Source organism: Mustelus asterias, chromosome 18 (genome assembly GCF_964213995.1).
Source record: "Mustelus asterias chromosome 18, sMusAst1.hap1.1, whole genome shotgun sequence".
NCBI classification, from domain to species: domain Eukaryota; kingdom Metazoa; phylum Chordata; class Chondrichthyes; order Carcharhiniformes; family Triakidae; genus Mustelus; species Mustelus asterias.
This window is the reverse complement of record NC_135818.1, coordinates 88,078,909-88,094,717: the sequence shown is the minus strand read 5'-3', so window position 1 is coordinate 88,094,717 and position 15,809 is coordinate 88,078,909. Positions and strand designations below refer to the sequence as shown.

At 48.9% G+C, this 15,809-nt stretch overlaps 1 protein-coding gene across 1 annotated transcript; it reads left to right on the top strand.

Annotated features, from left to right (window-relative positions):
- The first annotated feature begins 3,675 nt into the window (after positions 1 to 3,675).
- On the top strand, positions 3,676 to 15,554 carry zbtb1 (zinc finger and BTB domain containing 1). The gene is made up of 2 exons (XM_078234523.1): positions 3,676 to 3,812; positions 8,643 to 15,554. The coding sequence occupies exon 2, from the start codon at positions 8,670 to 8,672 to the stop codon at positions 10,788 to 10,790; it is 2,121 nt and encodes a 706-aa protein (XP_078090649.1). The 5' UTR covers positions 3,676 to 3,812; positions 8,643 to 8,669; the 3' UTR covers positions 10,791 to 15,554.
- The last annotated feature ends 255 nt before the right edge of the window (positions 15,555 to 15,809 follow it).

The window sequence follows — 15,809 nt, the reverse complement described above, 5'->3', positions numbered from 1 at the left end:
CCACCACATCACACTTCCAAGTAGTGATCCACACTCTAAGCTCATCCATTTTGTTCACTACACTCCTTGCGTTAAAATACACACATCTCAACCCTTCGGTCTGAGCGCTCCCCTTCTCCATCACCTGCCTATCCTCCCTCTCACACTGTATACAAGCCCCTTTTATTTTTAAGCTAACCTCCTCTCTCCCAGTCACCTCGTGACAAAGGGTCATCCAGACTTGAAACATTGGCTCTATTCTCTCCCCACGGATGCTGAAAGACCTGCTGAGATTTTCCAGGATTTTGTGTTTTTGTTTCCGATTCCAGCATCCACAGTATTTTGCTTTAATCTTGCCATTAAGTTTATATTGCCTCTTCCAATCCCTTCTGTCAAAATGCATCACCTCACAGTTTTCTGTAATAAATTCTACCTGCAGGTTCAATTTCAGCCTTGGGTGACTGTCTGTATGGAGTTTGCATGTTTCTCCCCAGTCCAAAGATGTGCAGGTTATGTGAATTGTTCATGCTAAATTGCCCCTTAGTGTCCCAAGATGTGTAGGTTAGAGGGATTAGTGGGGTAAATCTGTGGGGTTAGGGGATATGGCCAGGGTAAGATGCCCTGTCAGAGAGTCGGTGCAGACTTGATGGGCTGAATGGCCTCCTTCTGCCCTGTCGGGATTCTATGATTCAGCTAGTCTATTGATGTCCAGTTACAGTTGACTTGTATCATCCTCATTGCCACACCTGTGAGTTTAGTATCATCAAGAAATGTTGGCATTTTACTCTTTATTCCAGTACTCAAGTCAGGAAAAACAGTGGTCCTGGGACTGAACCTTATCTAACCCCCCTCCAGCCTGAAAAATAACCATTTATCACCACTAGCTGCTTTCTGACCTTAAGCAAATTTTATATCCAAGTTTAACACGGAATCTCCTATCTCATGAGCTACAATTCTGTTAACTTTGTGAAACACTTTGCTGTGCTTACAGGGAGCGAGTATCTCAGTGACAGTGATGTCACAGGGAGTGATATCTCCTGCACATTCCCAGTTATAAACTCCACACCATTGGCAGCCGTGCCCTCTGCTGCCTGGGCCCTAGGCTCTGAAATTCCCTCTCTCCACCTCTGTCTCTCTCTCTCCCTTTAACAGCTATCGCTTTTCATCATCTGCTCTAATATCTCCTCGTGTGACTCAGTGTTTTATAATGCTCTCATGAAGTACATTGCGATGATTTATTAGACTAAAGGTGTTATATAAATGTAACTTGTTTTTGGAGGTTGAGTGATGTCACAGGGAGGTGTCTCCCAGTAATTGACGGTCTGGAATGCGCTGCCTGGGAGTGTGGTGGAGGCGAGATGCCTCACATGCTTTAAAAAGTACCTGGATGAGTACTTGGCACGCCATAACATTCAAGACTATGTGCCTAATTCTGGCAAGTGGGATTAGGTGGGCAGGTCAGGGCCTTTCATGCGTCGGTGCAGACTCAATGGGCCAAAGGGCCTCTTCTGCACTTTAGGACTCTGTGATTCTATGAAAAAGTTGTTTAAAGAAAACTGAATATTAGCAAAGGGAAGGAAGTAACTTGGATTAATTTCCTTGACCTTATGAGGTTGAAGGGTGATTTAATGGAGAGTTTGAAAATCACAAAGGGATTTGATGTGATGGAGACAGAGAAACTATTCCCTCTGGTGGGTAGTGTCCAGAAGAAGGAGGCAGAATTTTAAAATTCAATCCAGGCCATTCAGGGTGAGCTCAGGAAACACTTTCTCATACAAAGGGCAGTGGAATTCTGAAACTCTCTCCTCTGAAAAGGTGTGAATATTCTGGGTCAATCAGAGCTTTCCAAACTGAGATTGATCATTTTTGTTGAGTAAAGGTATCCAGCGATATAAAGCAAGGTGGAGTTGTGGTACAGATCAGATACAAATCAATGATGGAATAGGCTGAAGGGGCTGAATGCCTCCTCCAGCTTCTATGTAAGATTTCAAGGGTAAATGAGTAGGCTAGCTTCATCAAAATGATTGGTGGTAGAAGAGATGATTGATGCTGCCCTTTCTTCTGTATTCCCTCACTTGACCAGTATCTATGGAACTGTCTTCTCAGGAAAATCATAGCGTGATACGGCACTGAAGGAGGCCATTCAGCCCATTTGTGCCGGTGTCAGTTCTTGTTGTTCCGAGACATTGAAAATAATCACAATTTAAATGCAAATGCTGGAGCTTCGTTGTACTTCTCAGATCACAGTATACACTGCAGACTGACAGATTGTTAGCTCAATACACTGACTGTGGTGCAGTAGTGAGTGATGTGGCACTTTGGATACTTAGGTATACATACCTAGAGTATGTTTGTATGTCGGTATGTGTGTTTCTATGTTTGTAAGCACATGAACATTTCATTCCGAAATCAGACTGGAATGATAATATTATCTGACTCGTCTCATTCCCCTGTTCTTTCTCCATAGCCCTGCAATTTGGGGAGACAGTTGGGTAGCGGCAATGTCACTAGAGTAGTAATCCGGAGGCCCAGGCTAATGTCTGGGGGTGTAAAGAAATGGGTTCAAATTCCATCACGGCAGCTGGTGGAATTTGATTTCCATTAATAAATCTGGGATTGAAACCGAGTCTCAGTATTGGTGACCATGACAACTGTCATCGATTGTTGTAAAAACCATCTGGTTTACTAATGTCCTTTAGGCAAGGAAACCTGCCGTCCTTACCCGGTCTGGCCTACATGTGACTCCAGAGCCACAGCAATGTGGTTGACTCTGAAAGCCCTCTGAAATGGCCGAACAAGCCACTCAGTTCAATGGCAATTAGGGATAGGCAAACAAATACATCCCATGAAATAATAAAGAAGAAAAACAAGTTATTTTGAAAGTTTTCATTGAATCTACTTCCCCTGCCCTTTCCAGGCAGTGCATTCCCAATCACAACAACTTGGAGGATTCAAAAAAAGTCTCTCCATCCTCCCTCTGGTTCAATGATTTTAAAGCCCTTGGTTATCGATCGCTCTGCCAGTGGAAATGGTTTATCATTATTTACTCCACCAAAACCCCTTTGGTGGCCGGAGTTCTCCAACTTCGCCCGTGGCTGAGATTCTTCTGTCCCGCTGAGCGCCAAATTCTCCATTCTCGCTGGCAGCGGTGGCAGGGCAAACGAGATCAGGGAATCCTGGCCAGTATCCTGTTTGAGAGCAGATTTCCACTCCATCTGACGAAGGAGCAGCGCTCCAAAAGCTAATGGTATTTGCTACCAAATAAACCTGTTGGACTTTAACTGGTGTTGTTAAAACTCTTACAGTGTCGACAGGACAGGGGAGAGAGAGAAAGAGAAAGAAACTGGCATCTTCTTGACTGGTTTTGAGAGGAACTGCATCAATAATGCAAAAACATTAAAAAATATATTTTAAAAAGCAGGAGAATGTATGTAGGGCATTGGGAGCAGAGTCAATGGTAATTATCAGAAAGGAAATTAGATCAATATTAGAAGAGAAAAGTTTGTATGGCTATGGGGGAGTAGTGTGCCATTTACTGGCCAGCTCCAACAAAGAGCTGGCACAGGGGCAATGGGTCAAATGGCCTCTTGCTGTGTTGTCTGATCCGAGGAGAGTTGTGGGAGGAAGCAGCCTGTGTACTGGGCTGAGCTGGGAGGAGACACCCTGGCTCATTTCCTGTGACTGAGGCCCCGAGCCCGGCAGAAGCTGCAGCTTGTCCCGGGGAAAAAGCAGCGAGTCCCGGCTTCCACTGCCCACACCGCCCGGTACAGAACCCGGCTCACAGCCCCTTGCTCAGGCACCGGCAGCAGGACAGCCATCTACACCCAGCCAGGGTAAGAGCTGCAACCCAGCCCGGAGCATTGCAACCGGGGAGAGATTGCAACGGAGCCCGGGAACCGGGGCATAGCAACCGGGGAGAGATTGCAACGGAGCCCGGGGACCGGGGCACAGCAACCGGGGAGAGATTGCAACCCAGCCTGGGGATTGGGGCATTGCAACCGGGAGATATTGCAACCCAGCCCGGGGACTGGGACATTACAACCGGGGAGATATTGCAACCCAACCTGGGGATTGGGACATTGCAACCGGGGAGATATAGCAACCCAGCCCGGGGACTGGGACATTACAACCGGGGAGATATTGCAACCCCAGCCGGGGGACAGGGGCATTGCAACCGGAGAGAGATTGCAATTCAGCTGGGGGACTGGGGCATTGCAACCGGGCCCTGGCACAGGGAGCGTTGCAACCGGGCCCTGGCAAGGGAGCGTTGCAACCGGGCCCTGGCACAGGGAGCGTTGCAACCGGGTTCTGGCACAGGGAGCGTTGCAACCAGGCCCTGGCACAGGGAGCGTTGCAACCGGGCCCTGGCGCAGGGAGCGTTGCAACCGGGCCCTGGCACAGGGAGCGTTGCAACCAGGCCCTGGCGCAGGGAGCGTTACAACCGGGCCCTGGCGCAGGGAGCGTTGCAACCGGGCCCTGGCGCAGGGAGCGTTGCAACCGGGCCCTGGCACAGGGAGCGTTGCAACCGGGCCCTGGCACAGGGAGCGTTGCAACCGGGCCCTGGCACAGGGAGCGTTGCAACCGGGCCCTGGCGCAGGGAGCGTTGCAACCGGGCCCTGGCATTGCACTGGGGAGATTGTGACGGAGGAGAGATTGCAAACTTTTGGGGGAGGTGACCAGGTGTATGGATGAGGATAGTGCAGTTGATGTAGTTTATATGGATTTCAGCAAAGCCTTTGATGAGAAAAATAAGCCTATTATTTGAATGGGGAGAGATTGCAGGGCTCTGGGTGTCCTAGTGCATGAATCATAAAAGGCTAGTATAGAAGTACAGCAAGTAATTAGGAAAGTTAATAGAATGTTATCATTTATTGGGAGAGGAATTAAATACGGAAGTCCGGGGGTTATGCTTCAGTTATACAGAGCACTATTGAGACCATATTTGGAGTACTGTGTGCAGTATTGGTCTTATTTAAGGAGGGATGCAGATGCATTGGATGCAGTTCAGAGATTGTTTATCAGATTAATATCTGGAATGGGCAGTTTGTTTTATGGGGAAAGGTTGGACAGGCTGGGTTTGTATCCACAGGAGTTTAGAGACATAAGAGGCAAATTGATTGAAACATATATGATCCTGAGGGATCTTGGACAGGGTGGATGTGGAGAGGATGTTTCCTCTTGTGGGAGAATTTAGAACTAAAGTTCACTGTTTAAAAATAAGAGGTTGTCCATTTAAAACAGCGCTGAGGAAAAAGTTTTTCTCTCAGAGGGTGCGAGTCTTTGGAGCACTATTCCTCAAAAAGGCAGAGTTGAGGCAGAGCCCTTGAATATGTTCAAGGTAGAGCTAGTTAGATTCCTGATTAACAAAACAGCGAAAGGCTATCGGGGGTCGGCACGATGGCACAGTGGTTAGAACTGCTGTCTCTCAGCGCCATGGACTGTTCAATTCCGATCTTGGATCACTGTGGCGATTGCACAGTCTCCCCGTGTCTGCGTGGGTTTCCTCCGGGTGCTCCGGTTTCCTCCCACAGTCCAAAGATGTGCAGGTTGGGTGGATTGGCCACGGTAAAATGTGTGGGGTTCTGGTGGTAGGATGGGGGAGAGGGCCTGGGTAAGATACTCTGTCAGAGAGTCAGTGCAGACTCAATGGGCTGAATGGCCTCTTCTGCACTGTAGGGATTCTATGCTTCTATGAATGTGGAGTTGAGGTTAAAATCAGATCAGCTATGATCTTATTGAATGGTGGAGCAGGCCCGAGGGGCTGAGTGGCCTACTCCTGCTCCGAATTTACATCTTTATATGCTGTTGGAGGAGCCTTGGTGAATTACTGCAGTGCCTCTTGGAGGTGGTACACACTGTTGCCACTGTGTCAGTGGTGGAGGGAGTGAATGTTGAAGGTGGTGATGGGGTGCTGATCAAGTGGGCTGCAGTTTCCTGGATGATGTCTCATAAAGCACGGGTGTCCGCACTACACGGTTGCATCTGGACCCTTGCGTTTGGAGGAATCTTGTGCCTTATGGAGTATTTGGGAGATGACAAAGTCGCTCGAATTGTTACTGCCCCAGTTGTTGCCTTTGGATATCATTTGATTTGCACGTTCTGTAGGTGAATATTTGTCTAGGGAGGCAGTAGGGCAGACTGTAAAAGGTCAGAGGCATTAAACAAAGAAGTTATGTTCACCCTTAATAAGTCACCAGTTTGTTCTCAGCTGGAATAATTTGTTCATTTGTGGGAGTGTCTGGGAGATTAATCTTTCATCCCTGAATTCTCCAGATTGATTCTGTAGGTTTGGAGGTATAGTTATCCTGGTGGAGAAGTCTTGGCCACTCTCCCTTGACTTGATGATTAGACTTTAATTCCACTGCCCTGGCTAAGATTGGCAGGTTGTTGTGAGTCAGGAATGTTTAACCCAGTGACACTCCATTGAGCAACCTGTAACCGTGGTGATTGGTTAGGTTTTGGGTATGTTGCTAAAATGAGATTTAATTTGAGCTGGAAGTAGTGCAGGTGTCTTGAACATGCTCTTTGGAAAATATATGCAAATAACCCACATGCTTTTTACCCACACCCACTGCCCCAAACACAGATATCAGAACTCTCCTATTCATGTTCCAGCTCACACCAAGTCTCAGTTAGCCAAACTCCTTGTGCTCGCTCACCTACATTGGCACTTGAATAAGCAACACCTTGATTTTAAAAAAAACTCTTATCCTTATTTTCAAACCCTTCCATGGTCTCACCCTCTCCTATCTCTATATCCTCCTCCAACCTCACAACACTCCCAAATATTTTAAGGCAAGGATAGATAAATTTTTGAACAGTAAAGGAATTAAGGGTTATGGTGAGTGGTCAGGTAAGTGGAGCTGAGTCCACGAAAAAATCAGCCATGATCTTATTGAATGGCAGAGCAGGCTCGAGGGGCCAGATGGCCTACTTCTGCTCCTAGTGCTTATGTTCTTATATCTTCAACATGGCAGATTTTTTACACAGAAAGTAGTGGGTGCCTGGAACTCGTTGCCGGGGGAGGTAGTGGAAGCGGATACGGTAGTGACTTTTAAGGGGGTGTCTTGACAAGTACATGAATAGGATGGGAATAGAGGGATATGGTCCCCGGAAAGGTAGGGGGTTTTAGTTAAGTTGGGCAGCATGGTCGGTGCAGGCTTGGAGGGCCGAAAGGCCTGTTCCTGTGCTGTAATTTTCTTTGTTCTTTGTTCTTTATTCCCATTTTATCTGCTCCACCATTGGTGGCTATGTCTTTAGTTGCCTTGACCCAGAGCATCAGCCTGGGTCTCTGGATTACTAGTCCAGTGACAATACCATGACACCAATATCTTCCCCCGGAAATACAGGTGCGTTGTGTAATGCAACAAACACTGGAAGATATTCCACCTGTCTTGCATTAATTGGTGGTTTGGGATTTTGGGATCAGGCACAGGACATTCAGCCAGCTGATGACTATCAATGGCACATTTGAGTCAATGCTTTCACAAGACGAGGAGCTGCTATCCCCTGTGCTTTCTAAAATAGTCATTCAGCCTCAACTACAATACTGTGTCCAATTCTGGGCACCACATTTGACGCATATAATATTCCCTGGAGGCTTGACAGGGTAGATGTTGAGAGGTTGTTTCTCCGCATGGAAGAGTCTAGGACCAGAGGGCATAATCTCAGAGTAAGGGGGTGGCCCCATTTAAGGCAGAGGTGAGGCGGAATTTCTTCTCTCGAGGGTAGTGAATCTGTGGAATAATTTACCACAGAGGGATGTAGAGGCTGGGCTGTTGTGTTGAAATCTGAGATGGACAGATTTTTAATCAGTAATGGAGTCAAGGGTTATGGGGATAAGGAGGAAAGTGGAGTTGAGAATTGTCAGATCAGATCAGTCATGATCTAATTGAATGGTGCAGCAGACTCGATGGGCTAAATGGCCTACTTCTGCTCCTACATCTTAGGTCTAGCGGAGGATATGTGAGGATGCAAAAAGGATTCATGGGAATGGTTCTAGGGTTGAGGCCCTATGCTGTATTAGCATTGATAATAGTCACAATCCTAAAAACCTGCTCCTCAAAGAAAAGGAATAATCTGCAGTCATAGTGTGACAGGACCTTGATGACAGTTGTGTGACTGGACCTCTACGGCCGGGGAGTCACTGTACCTCTAGAGCTGATAATGCTGGTCTCTTTAATTTACAGAAAAAAAGTGTACAGTCTGCTGCATTTTCTGTTGAAGTCCACAGACCCTATGTTGTCAGGTTGAGTTTATTAAATTCTCAATCATTTACATCCAGTTTGTGTATTTTACAAAGTCTGTCTCTGAGTCTATTGTTTTTATTTGTGGAATTGTGACTTTTCCCCTTAATTCCATCGCACATTTACTTTAAAGGCCTTTTTCATCTTAATGTGTTCCAACTGGGGAAGGCTGAGAATCGTAAATTAGATGTGAAGGAACTGGGTGTGGATATGGGATGGCCAGTTTCAGAGCCCTGGTTCAGGATTTGAAATGCAGATTGAATCATTGCATTTGAAGGCAAATTGGTTAAATGTTGCAAATGAATGGGTGCAGAGCAGCGGAGTGAGACTCTGAAAGAGCCAGTATGGAGTTAATGGGCTGAATGGGCTCTTCCTGTGCTTTGCTGTTCAGTGATCCAAATTTCTGTTTCTTTCTAGGATCCTGGTTGGGATTGGTAATCCAGGATGTCACGGTTGAGCCATAGTGAATACGTCCTGCAGCAGCTGAACAACCAGAGAGAATGGGGCTTCCTGTGTGATTGCTGTATCATTATCAATGACATTTACTTTCGGGCCCATCGGGCAGTGCTGACTGCCTGCAGCTCCTATTTCCGAATGATGTTCATCAGCCAGCAGCAACTAACAGGGAACCTGAGTCTGAGCAATGTCAACATCAGTGCTGAGTGCTTTGACCTCATTCTGCAGATCATGTACCTGGGCAGGCTGGTGGGAGTGCCTTCTGACTTTGAGGAGTTGCGGTCAGCCATGACCTTCCTGCAGCTTTATTACGTGCCAAAGAGCTTGGATGAGTTGCAGGAGAGCAATGGAAAGTCTGTGCAGTCACCACCGTTGGCTTTTGGCTGCCCCAAAGACTCCATGATGTTCGGGGTCCGTATGTATGATGACCCACTGGACGCGACCAAGAGGACCCGCAGGGAACCGAGTCCCGAGGTTAACAAGGCCTGTACTGTCCCTCTGCCCCTCCTGCCCCCTCTCCCGCTGCTGCCCTCCAGCGTGGACTGCCTGCCCAAGAAGCAGGCCTCCAGCCCTCCCCGCAAGCAGAGCCGTACGGGCCTGAAGGGGAGGCTGCACCATCGTTTTGGGAAGCGTTACACCTGTGACTGTTGTGGCTTTGTTTTCAGCTGTGAGAAGCTCCTCAACGAGCATGCACTGACATGCAACAGCAGACGCGCGCCCCCCCGAACCGACGGAGCGGGGGAGGAGAGCAGCTCTGACAAGATTGAACGGGCAGGCGAGGAAGGCCCTGGGGGACGGGCAGACTCCTCCGAGATCCCAACTGAGGAGAGCTCAGAAAATGACACTGACTCCAAGGGGGACCTCCTGGATTCTGCAACCAACAGTCACCTGGTGAAAAGTGAGCCCGAGGACACGGCAGCTGTCGACCTCGGTGATATCACCGTGGTTCAGGTGATGGATGATGCCGACCTCCCCTCTGACGAGGAGAAGGAAGACAGAATGACCTTTGAGGAAGCTGGCAAAGTCTACAACAGCTTCCCCACCCAGAGGAGGGCAGCTGTGGGCAGTAGCCATCAACGGACAGTGGAGAAGGGCAAGGGTCAATCTGGCTGGACAGTGGATGAGAAAGAGGAGGAGGAAGAGGAGGAGGAGGAGGACGAAGAGGAGGACGGACTGGAGGGTGTCTTGAAGATGGAGCCACAGAGAGAGGGGGACAGTCCTCTGGGGCCAGCCTGTGAGCTGTGCGGTGTGGCATTGCCCGAGAGTGAGCGATCTGCTCACTACGTGGCACATCATGTGGAAAGTGTGTGCGCCTGCGGTAAGTGTGGCCGGATCCTGGTAAAGGGGGGTCGCTTGCAGGAACATGCTGAGCAATGCCTGGGAGCACATGACACCTTGTACACCTGGCAGGCTGGAGGGGAACTGCTCCCCTCCTCGGCTGCAGCATCTACGGAGGGTCCCTCACCCGAGAGCCCTGGGCATGAAGTGAGCCGGTTCACCTGCCAGGTATGTGGGGGAAGCTTCAAGCAACGCTGGCAGCTCCAGGAGCACATGTACCGGCACACAGGCCGCAACTTCCAGTGCCCGCAGTGTGCCCGAGCCTTTGACCAGGAGAAACTGTGGGTCGAGCATGTCTCCCGCTGCATGTTTGGACAGCCTGCCCGCGAGGCCTCATCTGAGCATGTGGATCGGCGGAAACATGTCTGCAACCTCTGTGGGAAGGCTTTCTACCAACGATGCCACCTTCGGGAACACTTCACCACCCACACCAAGGAGAAGGAGTTTGCCTGTCAGATCTGTGGCAAGGAATTCCTGCGGGAGCGTTTGCTCCGGCTCCACCTCGACATGCACAGAGGCGATGCCCGCTACGTCTGCCCCAGGTGTGGCCAGGGCAGCTACCGGAAGCATGACCACCTGCGGCACATGGTGTCCCACCTTGCGGGCAGAGAGGTCATTTGCGAGGTTTGTTTCCAGGTGTTTGGGGATGGAGAGTCGCTGGAACGTCACACTGATGTCCACCTCCACGCCTGCACCCTGTGCGGGGACAAGTTCAAGCTGAAGAAAGAGCTGACAATGCACCATCTGAGCAGCCACACCAAGAAAATGTGAGTGACCCTCCTCCAACCCCCAAACAACCCCCCCTCCCCCACGATGATGATGATGATGGGCTAAGTTCTTCACTGGACCTGTCAAGAATTGGAATCTCTTTCCTCATTGCAAACAACTTCCCCAGCCCGCCCGCCACCCTGGGTGCTGATGCTTGTTGGGGTACCCAGGCAGCTCTTACCCCCCCCCCACCTGTACAATGACACGGCTGTCTGTTGGTGGAACTATCGGAGACTAAAGGCAGCATTTCCTCCTCCTCAAACCCAGCCACCTTTATCAGCAGGAGTCTAGCTGCATTCTTCACCATCCTCACCTCCTGACACTCTCACCCATTGTCACCATCAGCAACCTGTGAGACCAGCTCACTCAGGATATTATGGGATCGTTTGGCTCAGTATCTCACATTTGACCACTCACTCGCTGAGAGGGCTCACTGACACCGCTCACGTCAGTTCCATACTATAATCTTCAGACTAAACAAGTATTATCTCGCCGGTTACTCGGTGTCTCACAGATCCGGAAGGTGCTTTCTTTACTTTATTTTCATTTTGCACATGGCTCCAGAAATCCAATTTTTTGTTCATGATTCTCCACCATTTCCGGCTCTGATGAACTGATTTCCTTTCTCTGTTAGTGAGTGGCCCTGCTATACAATCCAACAAATTGTTAGTGAATACTCCTGAGTGACACGTAACAGAGACGCATCTGTGTCCAGCAGTTCCCTCTGGGTGTTGGACACAGAGACTGGAGAAGGCAGAGTTCTCCTTGGAGCAGAGAAGGTTCTGGGCAGATTTGAGAGAGTTGTTCAAAATTACAAATGGGTTTTGACAAGAGTGAATAGAAACTGTGACCAGAGGCAAGAGGGTCAGTGTCCACGGACCTGAGAATCAATGATCAGAGATTGCGGGTTGGTGACTGGAAGTCAGGGACCAGGGACACGGATTGAGGATAACAATGAACCAGGGAGGGAAACAAGACAGTTTTCTGCAGTGAATTCTGATCGGAAAGAGGACATTTTCAGAGTTATGGGGACAGAGTGAGAGAAGTAGGACTGATTGGATCAGTCTTTCAGAGTGTGGACATAATGGGCCAAATGGCCTCCTGTATCATCCTGTCAGTTAATAAATGGGCACACCAACCATGATTCTGGAAACAATTTGAAAAGGGTAAGGAGATGAATAGCTGACCCTCTCTGTCCTCAGTCTCTCCCTCTCTCCCCCCTCCTCCCTCTCTGTTCCCTCCCGCTCTCTCCTCCCTCCCCCTCTCTCTCCCCCCTCCCCCTCTCTCTCCCCCCTCCTCCCTCTCTGTTCCCTCCCGCTCTCTCCTCCCTCCCGCTCTCTCCTCCCTCCCTCTCTCCTCCCTCCCTCTCTCTCTCTCCTCCCTCTCTCCTCCCTCCCTCTCTCCTCCCTCCCTCTCTCCTCCCTCCCTCTCTCCTCCCTCCCTCTCTCCTCCCTCTCTCCTCCCTCCCCCTCTCTCTCCTCCCTCCCCCTCTCTCTCCTCCCCCTCTCTCTCCTCCCTCTCTCTCCTCCCTCCCCCTCTCTCCTTCCTCCCTTTCTCCTCCCTCCCTCTCTCTCTCCTCCACTCTAGTCTCTGTGGTGTCATTGTGGCTGATTCAGCAAGTATTTGCTGACCGGTGCAAAAAAACCATCTGGTTCTAATCTCCCAGCACCAAGGCGATTATCTTGGAGCTTCCCAATCCGAGTGCTATAACCACTCCCAACCCACTCTGTCTTTTGGAACAAAACCATTATTATGAAAGAAGTCTTGGGTGCAGAGCAATCGTGTTGCTGCTTTGCAGAGGCAGTTTGCTCATGGTCTTTCTCTCTGTCTCTTCCTCCCTCTCCATCAACCATGTGTCTTCCGCCCCCTCTCTGATCCAGAACTCCTGTATGTCACCCTATCTGTATCCCTCTCTCCCTTCCCTTCTCTCTCTAATCCATCTCCCCAGTGCAGTATGCCACCCCAATCCTGCTATGTTGTTGATTACGGATAACCAATTCAATTGATAATATTCCTGGGTTAGGGAGATAAAACACAAGTTGTAAGTGACAGGTTTTTAAAAAAAATTACAGCACAAACAGGCCCTTCGGCCCACAAGTTGTGCTGAACACATCCCTACCTTCGAGACCTACCTATAACCCTCCATCCTATTAAGCTCCATGTACTCATCCAGGAGTCTCTTAAAAGACCCTATTGAGTTCGCCTCCACCACCACTGACGGCAGCCAATTCCACTCGCCCACCACCCTCTGTGTGAAAAACTTACCCCTAACATCTCCCCTGTACCTACCCCCCAGCACCTTAAACCTGTGTCCTCTCGTAGCAGACATTTCCACCCTGGGAAAAAGCCTCTGAGAGTCCACCCGATCTATGCCTCTCAACATCTTATACACCTCTATTAGGTCTCCTCTCATCCTTCGTCTCTCCAAGGAGAAAAGACCGAGCTCCCTCAGCCTATCCTCATAAGGCATGCCACTCAATCCAGGCAACATCCTTGTAAATCTCCTCTGCACCCTTTCAATCTTTTCCACATCCTTCCTATAGTGAGGCGACCAGAACTGAGCACAGTACTCCAAGTGGGGTCTGACGAGGGTCTTATATAGCTGCATCATTATCCCCGGACTCCTAAACTCAATCCCTCAATTGATAAAGGCCAGCACACCATACGCCTTCTTAACCACCTCCTCCACCTGCGGGGCCGATTTTAGAGTCCTATGGACCCGGACCCCAAGGTCCTTCTGATCCTCTACAGTACTAAGAGCCTTTCCCTTTACATTGTACTCCTTCATCCCATTTGTCCTACGAAAATGGACCACGACGCATTTATCTGGGTTGAAGTCCATCTGCCACTTGTCCGCCCAGTCTTGCATCCTATCTATGTCCCTCTGTAACTTCTGACATCCCTCCAGACTATCCACAACCCCACCAACCTTCGTGTCGTCGGCAAACTTACCAACCCATCCCTCCACTTCCTCATCCAGGTCATTTATGAAAATGACAAACAGCAAGGGTCCCAGAACAGATCCCTGGGGCACACCACTGGTGACCGACCTCCATTTAGAAAAAGATCCATCTATACCCACTCTCTGCCTCCTTTGGGCAAGCCTGTTCTGGATCCACAGGGCAGCAGCCCCTTGGATCCCATGCCCTCTCACTTTTTCTAGAAGCCTTGCATGGGGGACCTTATCGAACGCCGTGCTAAAATCCATATAAACCACATCTACCGCCTTCCCTTCGTCAATGTGTTTAGTCACATTTTCGAAGAACTCCACCAGGCTCATAAGGCACGATCTGCCCTTGACAAAGCCATGCTGAGTATTCTTGAGCATACTAAACCTCTCTAAATACTCATGTATCCTGTCCTTCAGGATCTTCTCCATCAGTTTACCAACCACTGAGGTTAGACTCACCGGTCGGTAATTACCTGGGCTATCCCTATTCCCCTTCTTGAAAATAGGAACCACATCCGCAATCCTCCGGCACCTCTCCCGTCTCCATCGATGACGCAAAGATCATCGCCAGAGGCTCTGCAATCTCCTCCCTCGCCTCCCACAGTAACCTGGGGTACATCCCATCCGGACCCGGCGACTTATCTATCTTGATGCCATTCAAAGATTCCAGCACAACCTCTTTGTTAAAGTCCACATACTCAATCCTTTCAGTCCACCGCACGCCCGCAGTACATCCACCCAGGTCCTTCTCCTCTGTGAAAACCGAGGCAAAATACTCATTGAGCACCTCTGCCATTTCTACTGGTTCCGAACAGACTTTTCCGCCTTCACCTTTTATAGGCCCTATTCCATCACGTCTCATCCTTTTACTCTTCACATATTTATAGAACGCCTTAGGGTTCTCCTTAATCCTACCTGCCAGGGCCTTCTTGTGACCCCTTCTGGCTCTCCTAATTTCCTTCTTTAGTCCCTTCCTACAAGCCGTATACTCATCTAGATCCCTATCTTCACCAAGCTCTCAGCCTTTTGTACGCTTTCCTTTTCTTCTCGACTAGGTCCCGCACAGCTTTCGTGCACCACGGTTCCTTTAACCGACCAACACCTCCCTGTCTGCTCGGAACGTTGTCCTGTAGAACTCTAGACAGACATTCCTTGAAAAACTACCACCTCTCTTCAGTACATTTCCCCGAGAATACCTCCTTCCAATTTACTCCTCTAATTTGCTGTCTCATGTCTTCATATTTCCCCTTACTCCATATAAACACTTTCCTAGCTTGCCTGATCCTTTCTTTTTCCAATGCAAGCATAAGGGAGATAGAGTTATGATCGCTATCCCCAAGATGCTCTCCCACTGAGAGATCTGACACCTGCCCAGGTTCATTCCCTAATACCAAATCAAGTACAGCCTCTCCTCTTGTAGGCTTGTCCACATGCTGTGTCAGGAAACCCTCCTGAACACACCTAACAAACTCTTCCCCATCCAATCCCCTTACCCTACGGATATTCCAATCTATGTTTGGGAAATTAAAGTCTCCCATCACAACAACTCTGCTATTATTGCAACTCTCCAGGATCTGTTTCCCTATCTGCTCCTCCACCTCCCTGTTACTATTGGGCGGCCTATAGAAAACTCCCAGCAAAGTGAGGCCCAAAGTTTTCTGGGCCTCAAAAATGCCTTATAGAAGCAATATGAAAAATTAATTGTGAATTGATGTACTGTTTAAAGAGCCTGAAAGTAGATGGTTAAATCTTTCTTTAATTTTTTTATTCCATTTTTAATAAAACTGTTCCGTATGTATGCAGCAACACTAACCAATGCTGGAGTCCTGTTTCTCTTATTTCTTTCCAATGTGCTCTCAGTTCACTCCTCCATCTTCACACTTTCTCCATCCCACATAACATTCCACCAGCAAAACCAGCAACTATATTGACGTCATGTTGTACCATTCACTAGATTCACATCTGAACCAGACTGTTCACAACTTTAGCATCAGGTTTGACCCTGAGCTGCATTTCCACTCCTTTAATTATCTGCCTCTATTTGACCCGGAGATGACCTTATATGGACTCCC

Coding starts and splice junctions, on each gene's coding strand:
- zbtb1 (XM_078234523.1), top strand. CDS start 8,670: ATGTCACGGTTGAGCCATAGTGAATACGTCCTGCAGCAGCTGAACAAC.